Source organism: Cygnus olor, chromosome 18 (genome assembly GCF_009769625.2).
Source record: "Cygnus olor isolate bCygOlo1 chromosome 18, bCygOlo1.pri.v2, whole genome shotgun sequence".
Taxonomy (NCBI): domain Eukaryota; kingdom Metazoa; phylum Chordata; class Aves; order Anseriformes; family Anatidae; genus Cygnus; species Cygnus olor.
The window spans coordinates 12159443-12182525 of record NC_049186.1 but is presented as its reverse complement, the minus strand read 5'-3'; the positions used below and the strand labels follow the sequence as shown (position 1 = coordinate 12182525).

Sequence of the window (23083 nt, the reverse complement as noted above, 5' to 3'; positions counted from 1 at the left end):
GGAGGGTCCTCAAGGTTTCAAGAATGAGCTATGCACAGCTTGATCTCTAAAGAAGTAATTGCTGTAAATTGTAACCTTTCCTAGGGAAGAGCCTTTTGGATGAGGATATGGTGGTGAAAGGAGGGACGCTTGGTGCAATAACTCCAGCTGCTGCTGGACGTGGGGAGGTTTACCAGGACATCAAACCCCCCAGTACCGCCCAGCCTGCAGAGGCTTGTGTTCCAGCGCAGGGTGAAGTGTAGGGGTTAAACATCGACTTGTTAGGCTGGTGGGTCGGGTCAGATCTTCCTTAAACAGCAGATAATAGATTTCTGAAACACTGGGGAAGTGGGCTGGGAACGTAGTGGTATCACCGAGGAAGTCACTTCTCAAATGAATTAGCTGCTTTTTCTTCCCAGGACTATTGCTTTCTGATTCTGCTCTCTGGGCCACAAAGCACATCCCCAGGAGCTTTGGAGGAGGGAGGCAAGCAGTGGGAAGCCGGGCTGGTGGTCGTGTTGTCTTCCCACGTGTGCCTGGGTTTAGCTGCTGATGGGATTTCTAGTGCAGCAAACGCTCGTGCTAACAGGCTTTGTGTCTTCTGGAGCCGGCGTTTCTGAAGTAGTGGTATTTGCAATGCTGAGGAAGTGGAGTCAGCATTTTTTTTAATTAAATAACTGAGGTGCTTGAACTTGACACATCCCTCTCAGTGTCTGCCTCTCTCTCTTGCCCTGCGTGCCATGCCAGCTCCCTCCAGGGAAGCCCTGCCCGCACTGATCATTATTCTGGGAGCGTGCTCCTGCCTCCTCAGCGCTCCCGTCCTCCTGCACTCCCGGGGGACCATGCTGGGTGACTGTGAACCCTTTTCCCTCCGCTGTGCCGTGGAAAACTTGTCACCGTGACAGTTCCAACATCCCAGGTTTGACACCTGATGATGGAAATCGTCGCATAATCATGAGTGTGACAAAAATTGAGGGCCTTGTTCGACTCTTATTATGCTGTGGCAAAGTTTTCTACCCAAACACTATTTTAAAAGCAGAAACACTGTAATAAAGAAACCTTCTTCCACGTTTTCTCCACTGAACCTTGTCATTAAATATTCAATTTGTATGTTTTATTTTTATTCTCTCTTCCACAGGTTTTGTATGCAGAAGAGTGTCAGACTGGTGCCAGGAGTCACACTGGATTTGATAGAGAAGTAAGCCAAATTTTATGATTTTTTTTTTCCTGTTGCTCAATCTCCTGGTTATTTCTAGCATTTCTCCTGTTTGTCTGAGAGGAAATTTCTTTGGAAAGCTTTCCGCAGAGTCCCTCCGTGCCGAATTTGTCATTTCTTGTCCTACCACATGCATTTGGAGCCTAGGCCACAGGGTTGGGCGCTGCGCGGGGGGACCGGGGTGTCCAAGCCACGCTGGTCGCAGCTCTCCTGCACTGGGCCCGATCCGGCCTGGGGAATGGGAGCTGTGGGCACAGGTCACGGCCCAGGGGTCCTGTGCTGAGCAGCCACACGTGGCTGGTCCTGGCGTGCTCCAGCCGCAGCTCTGACAGCAAGGATGTGCTCGTGAGCTGTACGCCCCACATCACCAAACCCAACACAAGCAGAACAACGCTTACCACTTCTCATTTCATCACAGTGCTGTCCTATTATGCTTTGTCTGATCGTGTTATGTTTCAGACTTAGCACGATTGAAATGTGCTATAATCCTTTTACCCAAACAGTATTTGAGGATAATTACTGGTTCTCAGGCAGCTGAGGCAAACCAATTAGGTAGAAAACTGTTCTTAAATCTACTCCAGTTTATACCAACAAGCTAGCCTTTGAAATAATAATTGCCCCCTGTAGTCCCTGCTGGGTTTTAAGATTTTTATTTTTTTTTAATGGGAAACATGTTCTTAAAGTCAGGGCAGTAGATGCAGGCATTCTAACTCCTTGCAGATTATTTTTGAATATCCTATTCTTGGAACTTTAATACGCACACACAAACTGGCAGTGATTAATGCAAGATCGTTCAATTTCTGAGGAATTTTGACTCTAGAAATATCATTGTCAAGATTAATTAGAACAGGCCATATGTCTACACTTCTGACACATGGATGTCCACAGTCCAGTTATCTTTTGTCTGAGATGAAAACTGTAGAATTGAATGGCATCCTGAAAGGGGTTAGGAGAGCAGGAACCTGGATAATAAGTGTGTATTCAAAACAGAAATACATTATCATACTTTCTTGTTTTTTCTAATAAGCTTCTGTATGGTGTAACGGAGTGCAGCAATCATTCATTGCTCGTGCTGCCAATAGCAAATGATCTCTTCCAGAAAATCATGAGGGTAAGGTTGCATTAGCTAAAATTTCTTGTTCAGGTTTTGCTTTAGTAAATCATTCCCTCGAGTAACTTCCATGCTTTACATTCAGAGGAGGTTAAAGATGCTTCTCAATGCCATTAGTTCTTCCACAATACGTATTTTAGAGAAGACGGGCTTATCAGTATTATCTAGGTCTTTAGTCATGCTGATTTTATGTGTGAAAATGTGATCATCTTATCTCAGTTGGGGAAACTAAGTACTGATTCTTGTAAAACTGCATTTCAGGGCACTAATCTTACCAAAATAAAAATCTTTTTCAACTTTCAAGGATAGACACAAGACTTGTAACAGTGACAAGCAGATGCATAGGTATAGGCGGTATTTATTTCTTGAGTTCAGTTGTTCGCTGCCTTAATGCAGTACCTGGTTATTCAGGCCACATATCCAGAGGCTACTGAACTGGGATCTAGATAAAGTTGTTTCCCGGTCTGGGCCAGCATGCTCACAATGACAGATTGTTTTAGAAACCATTTTAGGGAGCTTATTTGAAGAAATAGAGAAGACCTCACCTCATTTTATGTAATAAAAAGGACAATGCACAAAAGTCAGAAATTTCTGTAAACATCTAAAAGAATTAATTTATTTCGTTGGAGCTGTTGTGCATTCTCAGTATGCCTCGTATCTTGGGGCTGTGCTGAGTTTTCAGGTTCTTTCTGATTGTCACTGTTAGCTCATCACGGCTTACCCCTCAGTTGTTCCGTGCTTCCAAAGTGTTCAGTGCAGCCTTTGAACTTGTGCAGTCTGTGTGGGGCATAAAAGTCTCTACTGCTTGGTACTTTCCTCCAAGTTACATTATGCAACTGGCAGAATGAAAAGATGAGAGGTGTTTACGTAATCTCCAGAGCATAAATGAATCTGGAAATACAGGCGTCCTGTAATGCTCCAAAAGCTGGGTGACATGTTGATATATTTCTATGCATCTGTTTTGTTTTCTGATTGTTCCATGAAAAATAAAGCTGGCATTGCCCACCGCAGCTATCAGACAAAGTGTTAGAGCAGTTTCCAGCTGTGTGTCAGTCTAGGAGAGGGTCCACCACTGGATTTTCTCTGAAAGCCATGAGTGAAAATGCAGTGGCTTTTGTTTGACTGTCTGTCAAGGAGACGAGAAGCAGGAAGGAAATCTGAGGGCTTGCTTTGCCTGCGTACTCACAGGAATGCTAGTGGGGTCTTGTGGTGTGAGAAAGATAAAATGGGCCTGAAGTTAAAAGTTATTTAATGGTAGAAAGGCGTGTGGTTCCCTGACCGTTGTTTGAACGGGCAGAGTGAAGGGGACGTTGTTTGGGCCAGCTCTGGCTATGGGACACCACGGGTAAGCAGAAGATCCTCCTGAACCAGCGGGCTCCTTTTCAGTGCAGACTGAAGTCGCCTCAGGTCACTGAATAAATGTGTTCTAGAACAATGGCTGTATTATGTTGATTATAATTAATGCATTGCTACAAGAGTGTATCTAATCAAAGAACATATGGCAAGGGTCAGGGAAAGGCTGAGCCAGGTAGCTCAGTAATCAGCTTCTCAGAACATTTGATGTACTGCTGAGGGTTAAAAGCTCTTTAAATAATAGGCTACTGAAAAAAAATATTCGGGATTCTTGTTGATTATACACAGCACACATGGATTCTGTAGGATCACAGAATGGTCTAGGTTGGAATAGACTTTCAAAATCACCAAGTCCAAAGCTTTAAAGGCTGTCCTCATGGAAAGACTGCTGGAAATAGGTTCATGTGGGGTATCAGATATTTAAACCTCCTCATCATAATCTGCTGGGTATTACCAGTTGTAGAAAACATGTTTTTTTATTGTCATCCCAAGATAGGCCTAAAATACCTCCTGGATTGCCTATGTGTATATTGTAATTTATAGTTTAGTTGTCTTTAAAACTGGGGAAAGAGCTTACATTCTAATTAGGCTGCAGACTTTGAGATGAAATTAGTCTGCACCTTCTTTGAATGGCCCAAATTTCTAATTATCTAGGCTAAACCAGCATCCTGATGAATAAATATGTGGTGTATCCTGATGTGCATTTATATTACAGTTCTGCTGAGATGAAGCCAAAACAATCCCTAATTTAGAAATAAAGGTCTTTGCTGGAGCCAGGCAGTAAAATGTAAAGAAAAAAAGAAGGAAAATTATGTTGGTGGAGTGCTAAGAATTTAGGAAGCTGTGGCTGCCACTTCAAGAGGCCGTCTCCTGTGGCAGCACTGATGTCAGGCATTCCTACTGGCTGGGTTGGTCTTTTCTGCTCCATGGCAAGTTGTCTTGTCAGCTGTCTCAGCATAACTTACTGCGTGGCTCCTTAGTGAAAGGAACTGGTGCTCTGTTCTACCTTTAAATTTTTTTTGGAAATATCCTAGGGAGTGGTATAACTTGCTGTAGGGTGGGGATATGAAGCTGGGTACCAAGGATCGGGGTTACATGTTAATCTATATTGCTGCATCAGGCTCTCTCCCATGAAATCACATTCGCAAAAGAGTGAGAACAGCATAGTATATTGCTTCCCTGGGATTTTTTCCCCAGGCCCATTTGGTACTTGGCAAAGGGAGGGAAATGTTGTCCCTTGCTGTCAGGGTTTTGTTACAAAGGACCTGTTGTGAATGTCAGCTCTGAGTCACGCAGGCAGGAGCAGCACGGGAGAAACTTGCCTTGCTGCAGCACATGCTGTTGCCTGCTCTGAAAGCAGAGAGCCCATCTTGGGGCTGTCACTCACCAACAGAAAATCCATTTATAAAAATCACTAGAAATAATAAATTTGAGAGTAAAATTAATTTAGGTATTACGGACTGCCAAGAACTAAACATTACTGATGTTTTAGTGTCTATCGAGTATTGATGGGTGATTGTTGAGTAGGAGCCAATTTAAAGATGATGTAGGAAAAACAAAATCTCAAAATATCAACAGCAAAAATAATGTAATTGGAGAAAAATGCAGAAATTTTGCTGTAATATAACAAATATCTTCTGTGCATGCCCTCAGAACTTAACTAATCAGTTGCCTTCAGAATGGTAAATTGAGGGCAGGTGATGGAGTGCAGCTGGTTACTATCATATTTTTCCAGGTGATCCCAGTTGATGTGCAATTTGAAATTAGAATTATTTAATTAACCATGCGATAGTCCAAATTCTGAAATACTGCAACCTGTTTTTTAATATTGATGTAATAATTTAAAGTTGATTTTTTTAAATGTGATTTGATTATTACTTGATTTATACTTTGAAATCTAATTCTTAGTTTGCCTTTGGATTGAATTTAGGCAGCTTTCAGCCACTTTTATTTTCTTCTGGAAAATTCAGTGCAAGGCATTAGAGTGCGTATTTCAGAATGTGTTTTGGTAAGTACTGTTTAGTCACAGTGTAACAGGGATAGTGTGCCACGCTACCTGTCTGTAATATGCGGCTTGTTAGTACATGAGTTCAGGGAAAACTTTGCTTTTGAAGATGTTATTCCAAAAAGTTTCTGTTCTTTAATAGATCTGGTTTTATTGAAATGGAGTATTTAATTTTATCACCATTGTTACAGGCTATCAGTCTCTAGTGTAGGCAAAGTCTATTGTGTATACAAACTGAAGATCACACTCAACAGGATGGTTTTCATGGCAACACCTCTTTCATATCTTTATACAGAAAGATGACGGGATTGAAAAGTAGTGTACAAAGCCTTGCAGCCCTCTCAAACAAATAATTTCAGAAGCTCAAATGTTTTGTCTTTCTCAAGTAGTTTGCCAAGGTTTCAGGCGCCCAATCCCAGCACGCCTGTGCCATTCGTGTTATTTGTGACAAGAACGTGTCTTTGAGCACAGTAGCTGTGTTGATCGTTTCTAAGCAGTTCATGCCAGTTCAAGAGATTGCCAAAGCACATATGCCGCGTGCGTTATTGTTTTACAATTCTCTATGATACATTCTCCCCTTTTTTTTCCTGAAAGAATGAAAAGTGAAATCTACTTACAATTTTTTTCCCAAACTAAAATTATTGTGAATGTCTGCAGGTACAAATCAATGCAGATGCATTTTGTTTTCTGGAGTCCAAGTATCATATTGCATGTTTCAACATTATATGTATTACATTACGAAAATGGAGGTAATGATGGAGCCCATCCACAGGGAAAATCTGGCATCCTTTGAAGTAAATGATTCCCCTGTAATTAAAGTGATTCATAGGATTTTGCTAAATTTCTGACAAGGACATTGATGTTACACCTAGCACAAGCTCTTTAGTGACCCTGACATTTTGTAGTCTTCACTTTTCACAATAGACTGCAGTGATTTAGGTCTTTGTAAAGGCGTCTGTCAGGAAGTTGATGGAAGAAGCAATTGAGAGTCCAGAGATGTTAAATTGAAGCCAGCAGCTGAGACAGCCTGCCCTTTTTTCCTTTTCTTACTCTCCCTCAAAAATAGATTTTACAAATGAAGCCTGCTTTGTCCTTACTGTCAAAGGCGCTCTGGTGATTGTCAAACCGTAATGTGAAAGGCACCAGGAGAAGAGGTACCGAGACATAACAGAGGGAAATACTTTGTGGACCTTTGCAACTTGTGGACCTTTGCAACTTTCTGGCTGTGTAGATGCATGTCCAAATAGAAATTAAAAGAAGCTTTAGTTTAGAATCATAGGACAAGTTTGAAAGAGTTCATTGTGCAAGGAATATATACTTAGTCCCCCAGACATAATTCATCTGAAAAATGGCATTTTTATAGTGGAACTTAAAACAACTGTAGTAAAGTGACCTCTGCTCTTTAGGAGAGGTATAGCTGATGATTAAATAATAATAATAATAATTTCAAATAATTCCTCATAACTATGGTACAGAAACAGATAGATTGCTGTATTTCTCTCTTGTGATCTTCTAGTATATGTGGTGGGGTTTTTTAATATGCTGTGCTGGAGCTCTCCTAACGCGTGGGAAACCTCTGAGTTTCAGTGCAGGGAGACAGAATTCATCTGATGTGTTCAGCTGATGGTCAGCTGATTCGTTGTCCTACCATTAGAGTATATTTGCAGTCTGAGAGTTAAGAATCATTCTTCTGTGATCCTTGGAAGTTCAAATTTGTAATGCTCAAAGATGATCAAGATCTACTGTCATTGAATAGCACTGTGTTAAAATCCCCTCCTTCAATCATTCAATTTTTCATCTGAGTAGTACAAGCTGTCCTCTAGTTTCTGGGATGAGAATTTGAGTAGTCCAATCTAGGAGCAGAAAACACATTGTATTTATTTTCATCTGCCGATTTATAGTGCTGACTGTTCCAACTTTAATTGATTCCTGTGTGCAGCACAGAGAACAGCAGTGCTGCCAATTTCCTTCTAATGGCTGCTTTCTAGTTCCAGTCCAAAATCTGAAAGCTCTGGTAGGGTTTTGTGCAGTTATTGAAATGTATTGCCTTTCATTCTTGTGTTATTCCTCACTCTCTCTACCCTCACCATTAACACCTAATGCATAGGTTTTTAAAGCACTGAACAGCATTTATCTTCACACTACTGGAACCAGGTACCAAATCGGTATCTTCCTGAATATATATGAGAGCAGAGAGAAAATGAACTCACCTGATGCCACATAAGATATGCGAATGACATCCTGTTAATTTCTGCTTCTTGACTGCAGTCCCTAGTAGCTAGCTGTATTTTCTACAAATCTTGCAGCCAGTCTTAGAAAGCACAGTTGCATAGTGCAAAAATACCAAATGCATTTTAAAATCCCAAATAAAACCTATGCTATACTAATAGGTAGTCATTTTAATCCTTTCAGTGCAAAAATAAGAAGCATACCTTGTTCCCTAAGAAAGCAGATTATTCTAGTCGCAAGGACTTTCTAAGACTGGGCTGCTAGAAGCAACTTTGGCTTTCAGCCTGTCATTTCTGCTTAGCGTGATCAGTAAGATAAGTATCGATGCACAATTTGCATTTAATAAAGATAATCTAGTATGAACTGTAAGCAGAACTCTCCATCTGGTGTAAAGATTTGAACTCCACCATGAAAACGCTGTTTCTATTTCCATTGAAAACTGGCTTGAAAGTGGCCATCAAAAGGTTTAAGCTCAGCATTTGGCTTGCTAGGAAATCTCAACAAGGAGTGCTTTGGTTTCTGGTTAATAGAATTCCAACTTAGGAAATGCTGTTATTTTGCTGCAGAGGGTGTTCTGCAATGCAAATATTTGTGTGAAAACCTCATAAGAGCAGTTGTGTGGCCTTGTGTTCCCTCTGCTTGCTCTGGGGGAATCAGTTAACAAACAGTGTTTCAGAGATGTGTATTTTCCCTCTGATATCAGGACAGACAGGATTTTTTTTTATAATATGTTAATTTCTAGCTGTTTCAGAAACTGTCTTTATGCCAGGGAATGTGCTGCCTGGGAAATAACGCCGCCATACATATCAGAACAATTTACCACAGACAAAGCACTTGCTCTTCATATAGATTGTCTTGATATTTTTAATATATAAAAACTTCTTGTGAGAAGCAAAAAAGCATTAGAAAACACACCTGAGAAAGTTGCTCGGGATGAGGCCAGAAGCTGCGAGATGCTGAAGTTCACGGCCACTTTTCTTCCTTTAAGTAACCTTGTGCGTGTGTTGATTTTGAGTCACGGTAGACTTTTTTGTCTGGTCTCTTAGATCACACAATGAGCATTGGTCCTGTAGTTCCTTTGGGCCTCTTGTTATGGATGAGCAAAGACAGTGGGAGTTCAGCGCCTGGATGAAATAAATTTGAGTGACTTTTTTCAGTCTACAAAAGCAAAGACCTCACAAGTGCCAAACCAGACTGGTGTCTTTCTCTCCTTTGGATGTGAAGCATGCCTAGGCAGTGCCGTACCATGCCGTCAGTTCATACTGACAAGTGAGCGGCTAATTTTGGCTACTGCAAAAAGCTTTCAGATTAAAATCTGTCTCTCCATGGACCACAGGCTAAACCTCTTCAGTTTCTATCGTGTGACGTCGGGATGCTGCAGAAGAGGTGTGTGCTGTTCTGCCTGCACTGAACGTGCTCCTGTCAGGCTGCTGTCTCTGGTGTATTGACGCTTGGAGTAATAAATGTTAAACCCAGCGTGAACGGTCACGTTATCTGCTCTGGCCTTCTGCGTGTCTCAGGCTACAGAATTTACCTGGCTACCCCTCAGCAGGGCCGAAATAGCTGATGCTCCTCTGAATTATGTATACCTTAAACCTTTGAAAAACAAAGGGTCAGTTGCTCCCCTTTCTTTTGCCACTTAAACTCTCTTCTTTCTTCATCTTCTAGTGTAAAGTATTTATTAGCAGCAGGATTTTTCCCTCTTATGGGTGTTCATCCACAGTGTTCAAGTTGTTCCTTGGTGTAGGAATGAACTTAAATTTCTCAGTGTGACATCAATTTAATGTCGTGGGGTTTTTTTTTTAGCTTTTCCTGCACCTGATATATTTTGTACGTCCCATTTTAAATGAATGCCAAAACATGACTGCTAGGCACAGCATTCTAGTATCAGTCTCAGCGATACCAGGCAAAATCACCTCTCCTCCACTGCTCTGTCTTGTCCATCACGACATGCTGCTTGGCGTGTACTGACGCCAGAGCTTTTGGAAGAGAGGTTAACATCTGAACTAGGTTTTCTTAGAATCTTCTTTTAAATGCAAGTCATCTTATAGCCAAAATATGTACGTACATATTCGCATATAATACATGTGCTTGAAGGAATTGTTTTGGTACGTTTCTGAAGAGTGAAGGGCCATTAGCCACTACAGTCACAGCAAAGGTCTTCACTGTGACACACCAAAATGTTATTTCAGCCCAGTACTACTTGTGTATATTATAATCAGCCTCTGGCTTTAAGGGAGTGTACTTAAAAGTAATTATTTATTAGATGTTCACGCAATATGCAGCTCTTTTATCCCTGTGGAATCAGTAGCTGGTCCTCTGCTTTTGCTTTGAGAACAGGGATATCTGTATGAATATTTCAGCTTTTTGCAGGATTTGAGTTATTTTTTACTGCATAAAATCTTTAAAAAAAAAAAAACATACGAAAGAACAAAAAAAAACCCACCTTGCTCACTTTCAGTGAATGTCCTGTGTGTTTGCAGGGACAAGAGTAGATCGCTGTTTGGAAAGCTGCCATCCCGGGTATTGATTAGTGCCACTTTTCTCTACTTTAAAAATATTTAATACAATTAGCCATTGGATTCCTCAGCATTTTTAGTACCTTACTACACCACAAATAGACTCCAGATATGTACTGCTGACAAGAATTTGGTATTTTTAGTGTTGACACTGCACTCCCTATTTGCAGCCTGGGTCGACAGGCACACTGACCAGATGGAGGAAGGCCACACGATCCCGTGGTGACAGAACAGCTTGCGGCAGCGCTGACAGTGCCTGCTGTTTGCTTCCCTCGCACGCTGCGCGAACAGTCCTCTGACTCTTCTAGGAGAAGGAATTCATCCTCTTCAGGAGGAAAAGAAAAATAGAGCACAGTAGAAAGAAACATTATTTTCTTATGTTATATTTTTTAGACATGCAGGTACTGCCATGACACAAGTGATTAAATTACAGTGACTATACTCAGCATTTAGACTAGCACTACACTGAAACCTGGACTAAGTAAGTAGTTTTCTCTAAACAAGGACCAAGTCTTGCACATAGCCAGCATGAGGGTAAAATGTGCTGCCTTGGTTTCTGCTGTGGCTTTGCTATGGGAGGGCTCCAGAATGCAGCATTCAAGCAGCATTTTGCTTTCTTCATTAGGAGGTGCTTGTCAGCGGCATCTTTTTCGCTCAAAGTTCAGTGATGCCTGTTTACAGAGCTCACAAAGAAAGTGCCTTTTGCTGGCACCTTTCTGTGACGCGGTATGTTAACCTTAAATTCAGTTAAGGAACTGGCATTCAGTTGACTGATTTCTGTGAATGCCAAGGTGTTCATCAGAAAGGTCTTAGCTGCAGATAATGTCTCCCATTTGAACTGAAAAGCCGCTGATTATGCTTAATAATTTTATGCTTAACAACCCTTTAATCAAGATACTACGTGTGCATCTGTGTACAGCACTGATGGCCATGCAATGAATCCCTAGCTAAATTCGCAATGTCAAGTTTTCAAGGAGCGTACAGGGTGGCAAACTCTGTGCCTTTGTAAGAAACAGCAAACGTGTCCCCCAGGTCTAGTAATTAATCTTACAAGCCACTTTGTACGTAATATATTTTGAAAAAGGACAGTTTGTCTAGCAACATTAATGCTTGCTTTAACTATTTTGATTATGATACCGCTGTTACCTACTTGATCACATTAAATAGGTGCTCTGTGAAAGAAGTAGATAAAGATTTCATTTGTTGCAGCATCTCGCTTCAGGAAACCTCTTAAGTGGTAAAAGGTTGGGGGGGGAACCTTTTTGCACTAGGAGAATTAAAGTTCTGGAATACGGTCTTCCATGTGCCTCGACTGAAGCTTAGAGGTGTGCGTGTGTGTATGTATATTTAAACAAACAAACAAACAAAAGGTATGTATATTTAAACAAACAAAAAAAAAAGGAAACCTGCTTATCCCTCCCTTCCTCTCCTCCCCCGTAGGATTCCTGGAAGACTGAATGACAGGAGAACTCCACTGGGAGAGCTGAACTGGATCTTCACAGCCATCACAGACACCATTGCGTGGAACGTCTTGCCTAGAGGTAGGACTCAGGCAGGTGAATCAAGTTTTCATCAGCAGTGATCATTACTTATTCAAAGTAGGATGAAGAATTAGATAAATGAGACACTGAAATAAGGAGAAAATTAAAGCCCGATATTGAAAGAGCAGATCAGATGTGATCTTAAGGCTAGTTAAATTCTTTGTATTCATTCTTCTCTATCAGAAGAATTTTGGTAACATGATGAATAGAAACAAGAAAAGACTTTCCAGTGCTAACATGATTCCTTTACCTTGAATAATTTTCTTACTCTGTTTGGAAAGAGCAATCTATTTTCTTCCAGCTTTTGTTAGTATCATGCATAACATTGTTTTTTCCCTCTTTGCTGGTAAGACAGTCTGTCTTTAGCATGAGTAACTTCATCCCGTTTTTCTCCACCTGTTCTGCTCCGAATTCATTCTTCTGGAGCATGAGTGGCCGAATTTGTACTGGAATAAAATATTGTTTTTATCATTGAAATGACTTTTACTTATTACCTAGAGCACTCAAGTTAAACAGATGTGTATGTAGTAACTCATGCAATCTCTTGACAGATCTTTTCCAGAAGCTCTTCCGGCAAGACCTGCTTGTGGCCAGTTTATTTCGTAACTTTCTCTTGGCAGAAAGAATTATGAGATCTTACAACTGTACCCCGGTCAGCAGCCCTCGTCTACCTCCAACGTACATGCATGCAATGTGGTAAGTCGCACAGCCTTGCTACAAAGGCTGAGTGCTGATGCCTTAAGGAGATTTCAGGAGCTGTACTCAGGAAAGATTGTTACTACTTAAACCTACACAGTGCTTTACTGATTAAGTCACTGGATCAGAAATGAAAGAGCATGTGGCAGTGTTAATACCCACCTCCAAATGTATGTCTTTGTGCATACATAATTGTAATGTAATTCTGTAATACGGAAGCTTCAGTTCAGCTATGTTATCTTTTATTCCAAATAGAAAGGGAGTGGGGCATCTGCTACCTTTATTTTCACAAAGCAAAGCTAGTCACCTGTAATTGCAACGGGTGGGAGGAGCTGGGGTCCAAGGGAAACATTCTTACCTTCCGTTGTAGAAGAATTTTTTTTTACTGCAGAGTTCATCTACTGTCACTGTTGCTTTTAAGATGATTAACATAAATGGGGGTGGTGCAGTTATGGAAAACCTCTTAAATGTGGTTTTGGCTATCAAACAAATTAATTAAATGCTTACTTTGATGCTAGAAGAGTACAAAATTTGGCTAGCTACAAACTGGTAGAGTCAAGCTAATGTGGTTCTTGTAGGAGAAAATGATAGCTGTGTAACTTGCTAAAAGGCTAATAAAATGACAGCTATAGGTGAGTGGGCTTAATGTGCCTGTAGTTTCAAAATCCTTTTGATAAGTTTCCTCCATAAAAATGTGGAAGAAAATAAATGTAGAGGAGATATGGAGTGATGACGATCAATGCAAAACTGATAGCAACATCACCAATTTAAATTATGTTGAATGTTTTCTCTAAGGAATGTAGGCAAGGTAACAGAGAGCCCCAGTAGCATTTGCAGGTGCAAGCAATCAACGAGGAGGCATTTGCTAGTAATACAAAGTTGTTTTAATAATTGAAAAACATGGAGATGGTAGGATAGACTTTGGATGGATTTCTTTGCAAATTGGATAGCCTTGCTGAATGTGTTGTGTGTTTGTACGTGGCGATGTTCTTAAGTGCTTTGAATTACCAACTTTTGATGAAAATCATTTCAGTCACTTATAAATATGGGGAGTTGTTTTATCATTGCGTAGCATGAGGCACTGGGAGATTTGTGAGTGAAAGGAGTAGAAGAAAACCTGAGAGTTCCTGTGGTGTCTTTCAGATAATCTTACAGCTCTACTGGGCAGAGCTTGAGCCATGGAACCGTGCATTCACAGTCGCAGTAGAACAAGACGTGTTTTTGCTGAAATTTTGAAATGAATACAGTCAATTTCCTGAGTTATTTTTAGTTTGCTTATTGCCAGCATATTAAAAACCTATGTTTCTGGTTCCTAATGAGCATATAAGTCATGCTTATTGCCAGTGTACTAAAAGCCTATATTTCTTGTTTCCTATGGAGTATTTGACTTGGTGTTGCTGTCTGGGTGCTGAAACACAGGAATAGAGCTCAGAAGGCCTGGATCCCATTCTGTGTCTCTCACGGACCTGCGTGGTAACGTGGTGGATTCTAGAAAGGCATTCTTCTCTCGTCTCGTAGTTCTCCTTGTGAGAAATTGAGATGAAAATACCTTTATAAAGCCCTTCAGACCATACCGCAGGATAATGGCATTGTTGCTGCTTTTTAGGATTTATGGGAAGAAGAAATTACTCAGGAAAGGTCCCACGTGCAAGGCTTTCCTCCTTGTGAATGCCAAACACTAGCAAAGGAAAAAGCAAGTGCGCAGAGAATCTCCTGACGCATTTTTTTCAGTGTCCTAAAAAAAAGGTGCCATTTGAATCAAATCCAGGAAAGGAGAAAATTCCACTTTTTCAGAGGTGGCTCAGTTAATTATTATGAACGTTCAGAGAAGACAGATTTAGAAACTAATTTAGGCCTCACTTAAATACTTTCTAAAAATAATCCTCTGCACTTTACCTGTCACCTTTCATTCAGTACTTTTCTATCGGATTCCAGATCTGAAACCTCCAAACCCATTTTGTTATTTAGATAAACTAAATAATGTGACTGGGAGGAGGGGAGACTTGGCCAGGTGGGCGTTGAAAAGAACCGAAACTTTGGAGTGATTTGATGGTCGCTTCGAAAGTTGCTGCTTTGTTAAGTGGTGGAGACTGCATGGATGATGCAGCAACTTTCTGCAGGTTGTTGTTTTATGGAGACCTTCTTACAGGGATTTTGTCGTGTCCCATCTCACCCCCTCCCCCGTGTCAGACTGAATATTTTGGGGAGTGAGGTGAGTCCTGGCTGCTGTGTTGTCAGCAGGTTTGATCTGCAAAAGGCAGACAAGAGCCTCCAGGGTTCTCTCCTTCGGCGTTACAGATGCATAATGAATGCAGATATCTTCTCTGCAGAGTACCAGGCAGTGCTCCTCAAGGACCTGACTTCAGACTTTAAGGGGCTTCCCCACACCTCATCGAGTTCCTCCTCTCTTCTGTGCTTTCTGGGTGGTGTTTGTGTTAGTGCCTCGTATCTTTCACTGCTCCCTTGTAACCCTGATCCTGTGTGCACCGGGTATGTGCTCCTGACTCGGGTTTTGTTTTATTGCTTGCAGCTTAAACGGTGGTTTGAAGTGTAGCTTCTCCAGTACATATTTGCATATATCCTCTCTTCCATTATCCTCTGGGTGCCAGTCTGGCTTCCTGGACTTTGCTGCTCCATTCACAGTGTTCGCAGAGGATTGCCAAGTTTCTCTCCTGAGAATAAAAATGGGATCTGCATGTAGACCCGATTTGTGTCCCAGCAGAAGGCTGACTGGAGAAGCAAACTACTATTGTGTTAGTATATTGTTTTGCACCGTGTTTTGCAGCAAAGTCATAAGTCAATGCCAGCGTTTCACTGGAAGCAGTAACACACGGTCTCTTCTGAACTTCCCATATGCCGCCCTGATCTCCCTCCTTATTTCAGGAGCAGCAGTGAATTTGCCCTCGTGGTGCTCTGCACCGGCCTTGCAATTCTCGCCATTACTGGCAGGAGCTATGAAATGTTTTTTTCTGCTTGACTGAAGCATCAGTTTGCCTTATGAATAATTATGCCTGCCCCTCTTCTGAAGTTAAATCTGGACCGTTTGCTCTATTTTTGCTTACCTTTGGTCTTGTTTGATAATTTTGCCAAAGTCACATGTCTTGAGAGTCTTGCACAGGTGTAATAGAAGCGCTAAGGTTGTTGGAGATATGAGCGTCTCTCTTTTTAGTCCTTTTGAAAACAAATTTTTAAAATTGTGACCAATTAAATCATCATTCTATGCAATTGCTTTGGGAGACCACTGCTGCCTGTTTTGTTAATTGTCCTTTTTACTTAAACAACTGATGAAAAGTGAAAGCTTAATTTTTGAGGGAAAATTTGACCCATAAATTATCTGTCCTTATATTTCACCAAGAAGGGCATCACATTTAGGAATCAGGAGAGCTGATCTCTGTGACCTGGTCCTGCTCGGTAGGCTCTGATGTGCTGCTTCATTCCTCTGTGTCTGTCCTTGGTTGGCTTGCTCTGTTTTACGTGCTTTAGGTGCAAACCCTTCCAGGCATGGGCTGATTGTATCTGTATGGTGCCTGGTACTGTAGGTTCTGGTATTAATATTAATATATATTGATTGACTGGCTGAGCTATGCAACTTCGAGAGTTGTTTTGTCTGTTGTGCAGTACAAATAGGAGTTCTGATGCTCTGTCAGCATCTTGGTCTCTGTTGTGATGGATTATGGCTTATACATTACTGCTGTTGGCAGCAAGTTATATTCATGGCCTTTGAATAGACCCAATAATGTATTTAGAAATATGTCCTAACATAGGACATATATTAAAAACAAAGTACCTTAATTACACTGTGGAAGAACTATGATTTGTCCATAATAGAAATATTGCAATAGTATATAAACCCAGCATGAAATTCCAGTTGAAAGAAAGTCATAATATACTGCAAATAAAATACACTTGAAATTCTGGCTGAAAGGGAAGTCATAATACAGCAACCCAATTACAGGTGAGAGAGGAACTGGAGTCTTTGTGGGGGTGTTGCCAAGTAGATGCAGGTCTGCTCGCTGATTTCGCAGAGAAATGAGCCTCAGTTTGGCTGCACAGAAAAGTCAGCATCTCGGCAAGAATAATGTGATGGTTTGAAAGGGTATTTGGAACTGTTTGGCATTTGAATAATTAGATTAATTCAGATTACGCTGTTGATTTAACCAGGTATTTTGTGTGTCTGTGTTAGTCCACTGGTGGTTCCTAGAAATGTTAAAAACTACAGATAGTTCAATGGAGAGAAATGCAGGACAAACATAGCAAAGCGTGTGCTTTAAGTTGCAGCTAGAGTGAGGGAATGCACTGGTAGAAGGATTTTGTAGTTGTGCCAAATATTCGTAGCAATAAATATATATGTATTTCAAAAATAGCTGTCTGAGCATCTTCCCAGCTGTCTTCCCCTAAAGCAGGCTTAGGGAGTTCATAGTGTCACTGTGAAGCAGGTGAATTTAGGCTGAAATCTGAAAATTCCATCAAACAGGGTATGTTGTTGAGTTGTACTTGCAGAAAAAACATAGAAAATCGTGTCCAACATATTTGATACAGAGTGAAATATTTAACAGTTCCAGAAATACAAACTGTGAGCAGTTACCCTGATGCCTGAGCCCCTAGACTACAGATGGCTTCAGCTTCTCCTTAGCTGCTCCTTAGCAGTAAGAAATACCGTTTTTCACTAATACTATGTGCAGTGCAATGTAATACAAACTACTCCCAGAAGAAGACAGAATGCCGGAAGATGTCAATAATACTTCATAAAAAAAAAAAAAGTGACATGGGAGTTAAAGGGATTAGACACTGACTCAGAAAATTTTAGTTGAATGTGAGAAAATCTGCCTTCATGCCCTGCCAGCTAATATAGCACATGTGGGTGAAGAAAGACTAAAGCACATCTCTAACCATGTTTCATTTATGTTGCTGAAGTATTACTGTGGGCTCCCATTTCTGAATGTTTCATGGATTTGCACAATAAAACGGTCATTGAGCAAAGCTGGCGTTCGCGGCCTTCTGTTCCTTGTGTACAAGGCCAAACTTTGCAGCACACTGGAGGAAACAAAGTAAAGGCAGCTGGATGAATTAATGTTAAGTTAATAAAAGTTTAAACAGTCCTAGTGTAATGAAATTGGTATTGGGGAAGGGGGAGAGATGGAGTCTGGGGGCATGCGGAGGGGGACTTTGTGCTGAAGGGCTAAGAAATACTGAAGCTGAAATAAAAAGACGTATTTCTATCTTGAAAGGAGAGAGTTAATGACTGGATTCAGGAGAGCTCTCTCCCTGTTTAATTTTTATTGTGGAATTATGAAAGAGTAACGTTTTTTCATTTTTCCTTTTCATATATTCAGAAATGCTGTATCCTTTCCCAAGATGATAGCTGGCATCTTGCCTTTTGAGTACCTTGTTGAACAGTGCGGATAGGTGCGGGCGTCGTTGGCTTGTGTTCTGTACAGACTGTTGTCTCTGTTGCTCTGCAATGGGGACATGGGGTTGTTGGGAGAGTGCAATAGTGAGGGAGGGAAGGACAACGCTGCGGTATTACCCAGCTCTTGGAGCTAATGTAGTGAAAACAAATCTTCCACAGCACTTTGCAAACAGTAATCTCCACGAAGAAGGAAGAGAGGTAGCAATCTCTTGGGCTGGCTTTCATAAATCACTTCTAGGACACAATGCCACCCATCCTTGTTCCCCTGCTGCTCCCTAATTTATCTCCTGTTTGTGTGCTAAAGCATAGTATTAGTTCAGAGAGCATATCTACAAATTGCCTACCTTTCTAGTTCCCTTTGGCATATTGAAACAGTCAATCACTTCTCCTACTACCCATCGCCAGCAGGCATTATTTTCACCATGACTGTATCAAGCAGTTTTCCCCTTCTGTTTTTCTCCACGTACTCAGTGGCACCAGTCCTCTACCATTCTTTCATGGCTTGTTTTGAATCTTTTAATTACTGTAATGCCCATTTAAAAGCAGTCATTTATTTTGCCAATGCAGTGAGTTAGCTGAGTGACAACTCATTCATGAATTATGCAGCCTAAAGTCTAGCAAGCAACGTGTAGCTGTTCTTCTAGGAGTTGGAAATAGCGTGGTGTGTACTTCAGGCAAAACTGTTGTTTACTCGTGTCTCGTTGGGTGGGCAGGTTTTCTGTCTTGTTTCTTACAGAGAAGAAGCAGAAATGGCATGTTGGGCTACTTTGGAAAGGCTGGAGAATCATTTTAAGCAGTTGAATTGATGAGAGTCTCTTATGCAGTTGATGTTAATCAGTAGCTCTCTAGACTGTGATGAGCAGTAACGTTAAGGTTTTATGTCGGTGGTTACACTCTTTTAAAAGATTGAATAACATTAGCTATGTGGCCACATTGATTTTTAATGGCCTGTTTTTTGAAGCATAAAAAGAGATTTTGTTTTAATCTACTAAAAGCTCTTTTTAAATTTTGGTTTGTTCTTTCTGATAACATTTAAAACCTTTGAGAATTGACCTTGCAGGGCTGCTTTAGACATTTTTATAGCAGTATTAGTGCCTCTTACCTAAAATGACTTTGAGGAGCTCAGCATCTTAGTTCCGTGCCTCTGCAGTGTAACGACCCACGCAGAACCCTTTTATAGGCAGCCACAGTAAGACCAGTTGTCTCTGATCTCTAAGCCCTTTTCCTCCCTCCTAGTAAAACTTACCTCAAAAGGCGGTGTGTATTGGCGATGTAAAGTCTGAGAGAATTTCTTCAGGTGATACTGCCCATTCCTCCAAGCACCTGAAAGTCAGGAATATCCATTCTTTGCTTGAAGCAAAATTATCTTTATAATTGTACTAACTGACTTCCTCAGCGAGGAATAAACATATCTCATCAGTTCTGTGTAAGCATTTTGTCTCCAGTATGGGACTTTACTGAGCATGTGGGAAGCATTTGTTGCCTGTGCTTTGATTGTCTCTTGACTACCTCTTAATTATATTGGCAGCATATTGCCAAGTGGAAGGCAAACGCTGTGAAGCAGAGGGACAAGGTCTGGGACAGCTAAAACGAGCTGCATCTCTTGAATCCATAGAAAAATGCAAGAGCCTTGTAGTTTATTTTTCTATCTAATTGGAGAGGTTGTTTTTAGCTGAGAACAGCTGCCAGTTAGGCTAATGGGGTAGATTTCGCTCGGTAATTCTGATGGGAGGATTTGTTTGACTTGGAACAGGGTGATTTAAGAACTTACTAGAGCAGGTAACTGAAATGCACTGTATTGATTATCACCTCTGGCCTTATGTCTGCAGGCGTTCCTAGGAGAAGAAAAACTGCTTAGCCTATTGAGGTTAACACATGATGGCCACAAGTCATTAAAGAACAAATGTGTGTGGAGAGTAAATTAGTTTCTTTTGTTTAAGAAACCCACGAGGTGATGGTTTAACTTGCTAGCCTCTCAGAGTACATAAATTCATATGTTAAAATGAAAAGAGCATGGGATATCTATGGTTTGAGTGGGGATAATGGTTTCTTGGGTAAAAAGTACCCATTTCACATTTTTAGAGGTGTTTCAGGAACATTGGAGACCAAATGCATTCATTTTAGTTTGGTCCTCTTTTAGTTTGACTGTGAGCATTTTGAAGCAGAGCAGTACCACGTTGCATTTGCGCTCAGTCTACCACAACAGCTTCCCTGGCCACTGTACGTAGTTTATGTGCTGTTAGTATTATAGATCACAATACTTTAGCTATTATGTAGTACTGCGGATAAGTGTAAAACCAAAACTGTTCAAACATTTCCTATTCTTCTGGCTTAGTGTACATCCCTCCATCCTTAGGGTGAGTCGCATGGAGCAACTTTTTGTAAAGAAGGTTGCCGTGCAAAACCAGCCCAGAGTTAGATTGCTGGAGACTGAGTTCCTTTTCTCAGTGATATGTACAAAGACAGTGCCTGTGTCGAGGATGCTGAAAAGGAGAGTTAGAGCAGCGGTGTAGGTATATCCCCATGGTACAGGTTGGAGGGCTTGTCAGCAGGACTACATCTTCCCGAGCTGTTCTGATGTGCCTTGAATACAGAGCAAGCTAGGCCTTGGATGCATACAGGGAGGTGTGTGCTGAAGGATTATGGCTTGGAGCTAATCTAGGATTGAGATCATTTTTCTAATTTAAAAAAAGTCATAAATTTTTGCATGAGAACAGATATATAATAACACTTAATTCACTCGTGCTTGTCTGTGCATTACAGAGAGGAGCAGTTTCTGCAAATTTCAGCTAGAGGTATTGTTACCTTGCTCACATTGGTGGGGCAGCATGCTATGATGCTGGACTAGACCTCCTCAGTGCCTCTGAATAGTTTTCATGTGTTAAAACTGCCTTTAGAAAGGGAATATTAAGCATGTCCAACAACACTGCTTTGTCCATATTCTTGTATGATACTGCTTATGGATAACTTGTAATGACTCTCTTTCCTCTTTCACCGTTTTGTCTAGGCAAGCATGGGACCTTGCAGTTGATATTTGCCTTTCCCAATTACCTACAATTATAGAGGAGGGAACTGCATTTAGGGTAAGTTACATAATATATTGAAATGTGTCCCAGCAGAACGCGTTATTTGAAACCTCTGTTCAGCACTTCACTTTTGCTTTTTTTAATTTGAATTGTTGCAATTTAGTGGTTTATATTTTTGGAAAACTGTAGATCTAGATTCACCTCACATAGAAGAATAGATTTAAAATAAACTTTACACTCTTCACTGTTGTATATGTCTGACTTAACCCATACTGAATTCAAGCAGCTGTTTCTGTTGGTGCATTTGTATGAAATATGTATAGTTTGTGTGTGCCATGATGCCTTTTCGATGTAAAATACTATAAAAAAGACATCTACTACATGATAGTTTTCTGGTTTTAAAAGTTGGTGAGGAAGAAATTCCTACCAGTAGAAATAGTGTTTGAGACCTGACTTTCAAAATTTCAGAGCACTCAATCACAACTAACAGTATTGCTACACACACACACACAAAATGCCAGCATGATTTTTGTAATGAAAGACTTCAGCTTCACACAATGAAAAAATTAGGTCTTAGTGAAGGTATTTTCAAGTAAACATAAAATAGAGGAGATTGAGCATATGTCCAAAGCCTCTTCTTACTCATAGTGCCACTAATATGAGTCACTGTCTGTTTTTTTTTTTCATTTTATTTGATAGCAGAGAGCAGAAAGGTAAAGTTTTTAATATTGCATTTGGCTTAAGTTCCTCTAGTCAGTATAGATTTTTCTTGACATTCCTTTGATATTTTATGGATGGAAACCTTTAAATAATAGTTACTGTAGAACTTCAGATGCCTATTCCACCATGATGTTCTCACAGATTCTGGATTGTGAATTCCATCAAAGTCACTTAGAAAAATCCATATCCGGATATGGGATATTCATATCCAATTATAGCCAGCGTCCTATCTCCCAGTTTGGATTTGCTCCTGAAAGTATACCCGAAGAGATTCTGTAAATGGCTGACCATCTCCATGTTAACAGGAGCAAAGTTTCAGGGTTTTCTGGAATGCTTTTGTGGTCGAACTGGTTCAGAACTGAAAAAAACCTGCCATAGCTGGATTTTTATTTTTTTATTTTATTTTTTTTTTTTAAAAAAGTGTTTTTAAATTGAATTACTATTCCCATTGAAACAACCACCAGAAAGAATACCAGACATCTGCTTTGTGTCTTTCTTCACAACCAGCACTTGTATTTTATTTGTTACCAAACTTTAGAAGATTTTCTGGCTGTGATTGCCAGTGGTCTCTGAAGACCGGAGTACAGGAGGAGAACTGTTAACTTCTGCAGTGGTGGGGGGTTGATAAAGATGCCCTTTAATATTCTCACCCCTTTTTCCACCCACTGCATGTGCTATATTTTAATGTATACACAAATACAACTTTTCCTCTCCTAGCCTGTTGATTTTTATCTCAGGCCTCTGACAGTGTCAGGGAGTACTTTTCTGTTGGTCTTGGAGGTCATCTGGATGCTGACTGTTAAGCGAGTTGAAATCAGCAAATGTGTATTTCAGGGGTGAGAGGAGGCGAGTACTAGGGAACAGAGGAGGGATCAGCAAATAGTTATTCTTAACTAGCAACTGACACAAGATAGGGTTGTAATGGTTTATGAGGTTTCTGGTCCTGAAAAGTGTAATTTCTCATGTATTTTGACCAGACCTTGAGGTATGTGGGGCTCTCGGTCTGCAGTCACAGCTGGAGAAGCTGGATGCTGCAGGTTCTCAAGCTGGCACTAGAAGTAAAGGCAGGAGCAAGTCCTCATCTGTGCTCGGCCTTACACTTCTATTTAAAATCCTGCCTGATTAATACCGTGTAGCTCTGTGCCGGTTCTGTAGAGAACAGTTATTAGCCTGTTGAATGTCTCTCTCAGGCACCTACCGAAATAGCACAAAACTTGGCTATTAGGTTGGGAGGGAGTGGAAGGGGCTTAGCTCCGTGCTGTGACAAATGGTGGGGGA

At 40.8% G+C, this 23083-nt stretch overlaps 1 protein-coding gene across 3 annotated transcripts in view; it reads left to right on the top strand.

The window, feature by feature from the left end:
* The window catches only part of RPTOR (regulatory associated protein of MTOR complex 1), a 147903-nt gene that overhangs the window by 58150 nt on the left and 66670 nt on the right, over positions 1-23083 (top strand). For all 3 annotated transcript variants that reach the window (XM_040530186.1, XM_040530187.1, XM_040530185.1), the window contains exons 7-10: positions 1118-1177; positions 11853-11953; positions 12505-12649; positions 21067-21142. In XM_040530186.1, coding sequence (XP_040386120.1) covers positions 1118-1177; positions 11853-11953; positions 12505-12649; positions 21067-21142 — 382 coding nt within the window. The remainder of the gene's footprint in view (positions 1-1117; positions 1178-11852; positions 11954-12504; positions 12650-21066; positions 21143-23083) is intronic.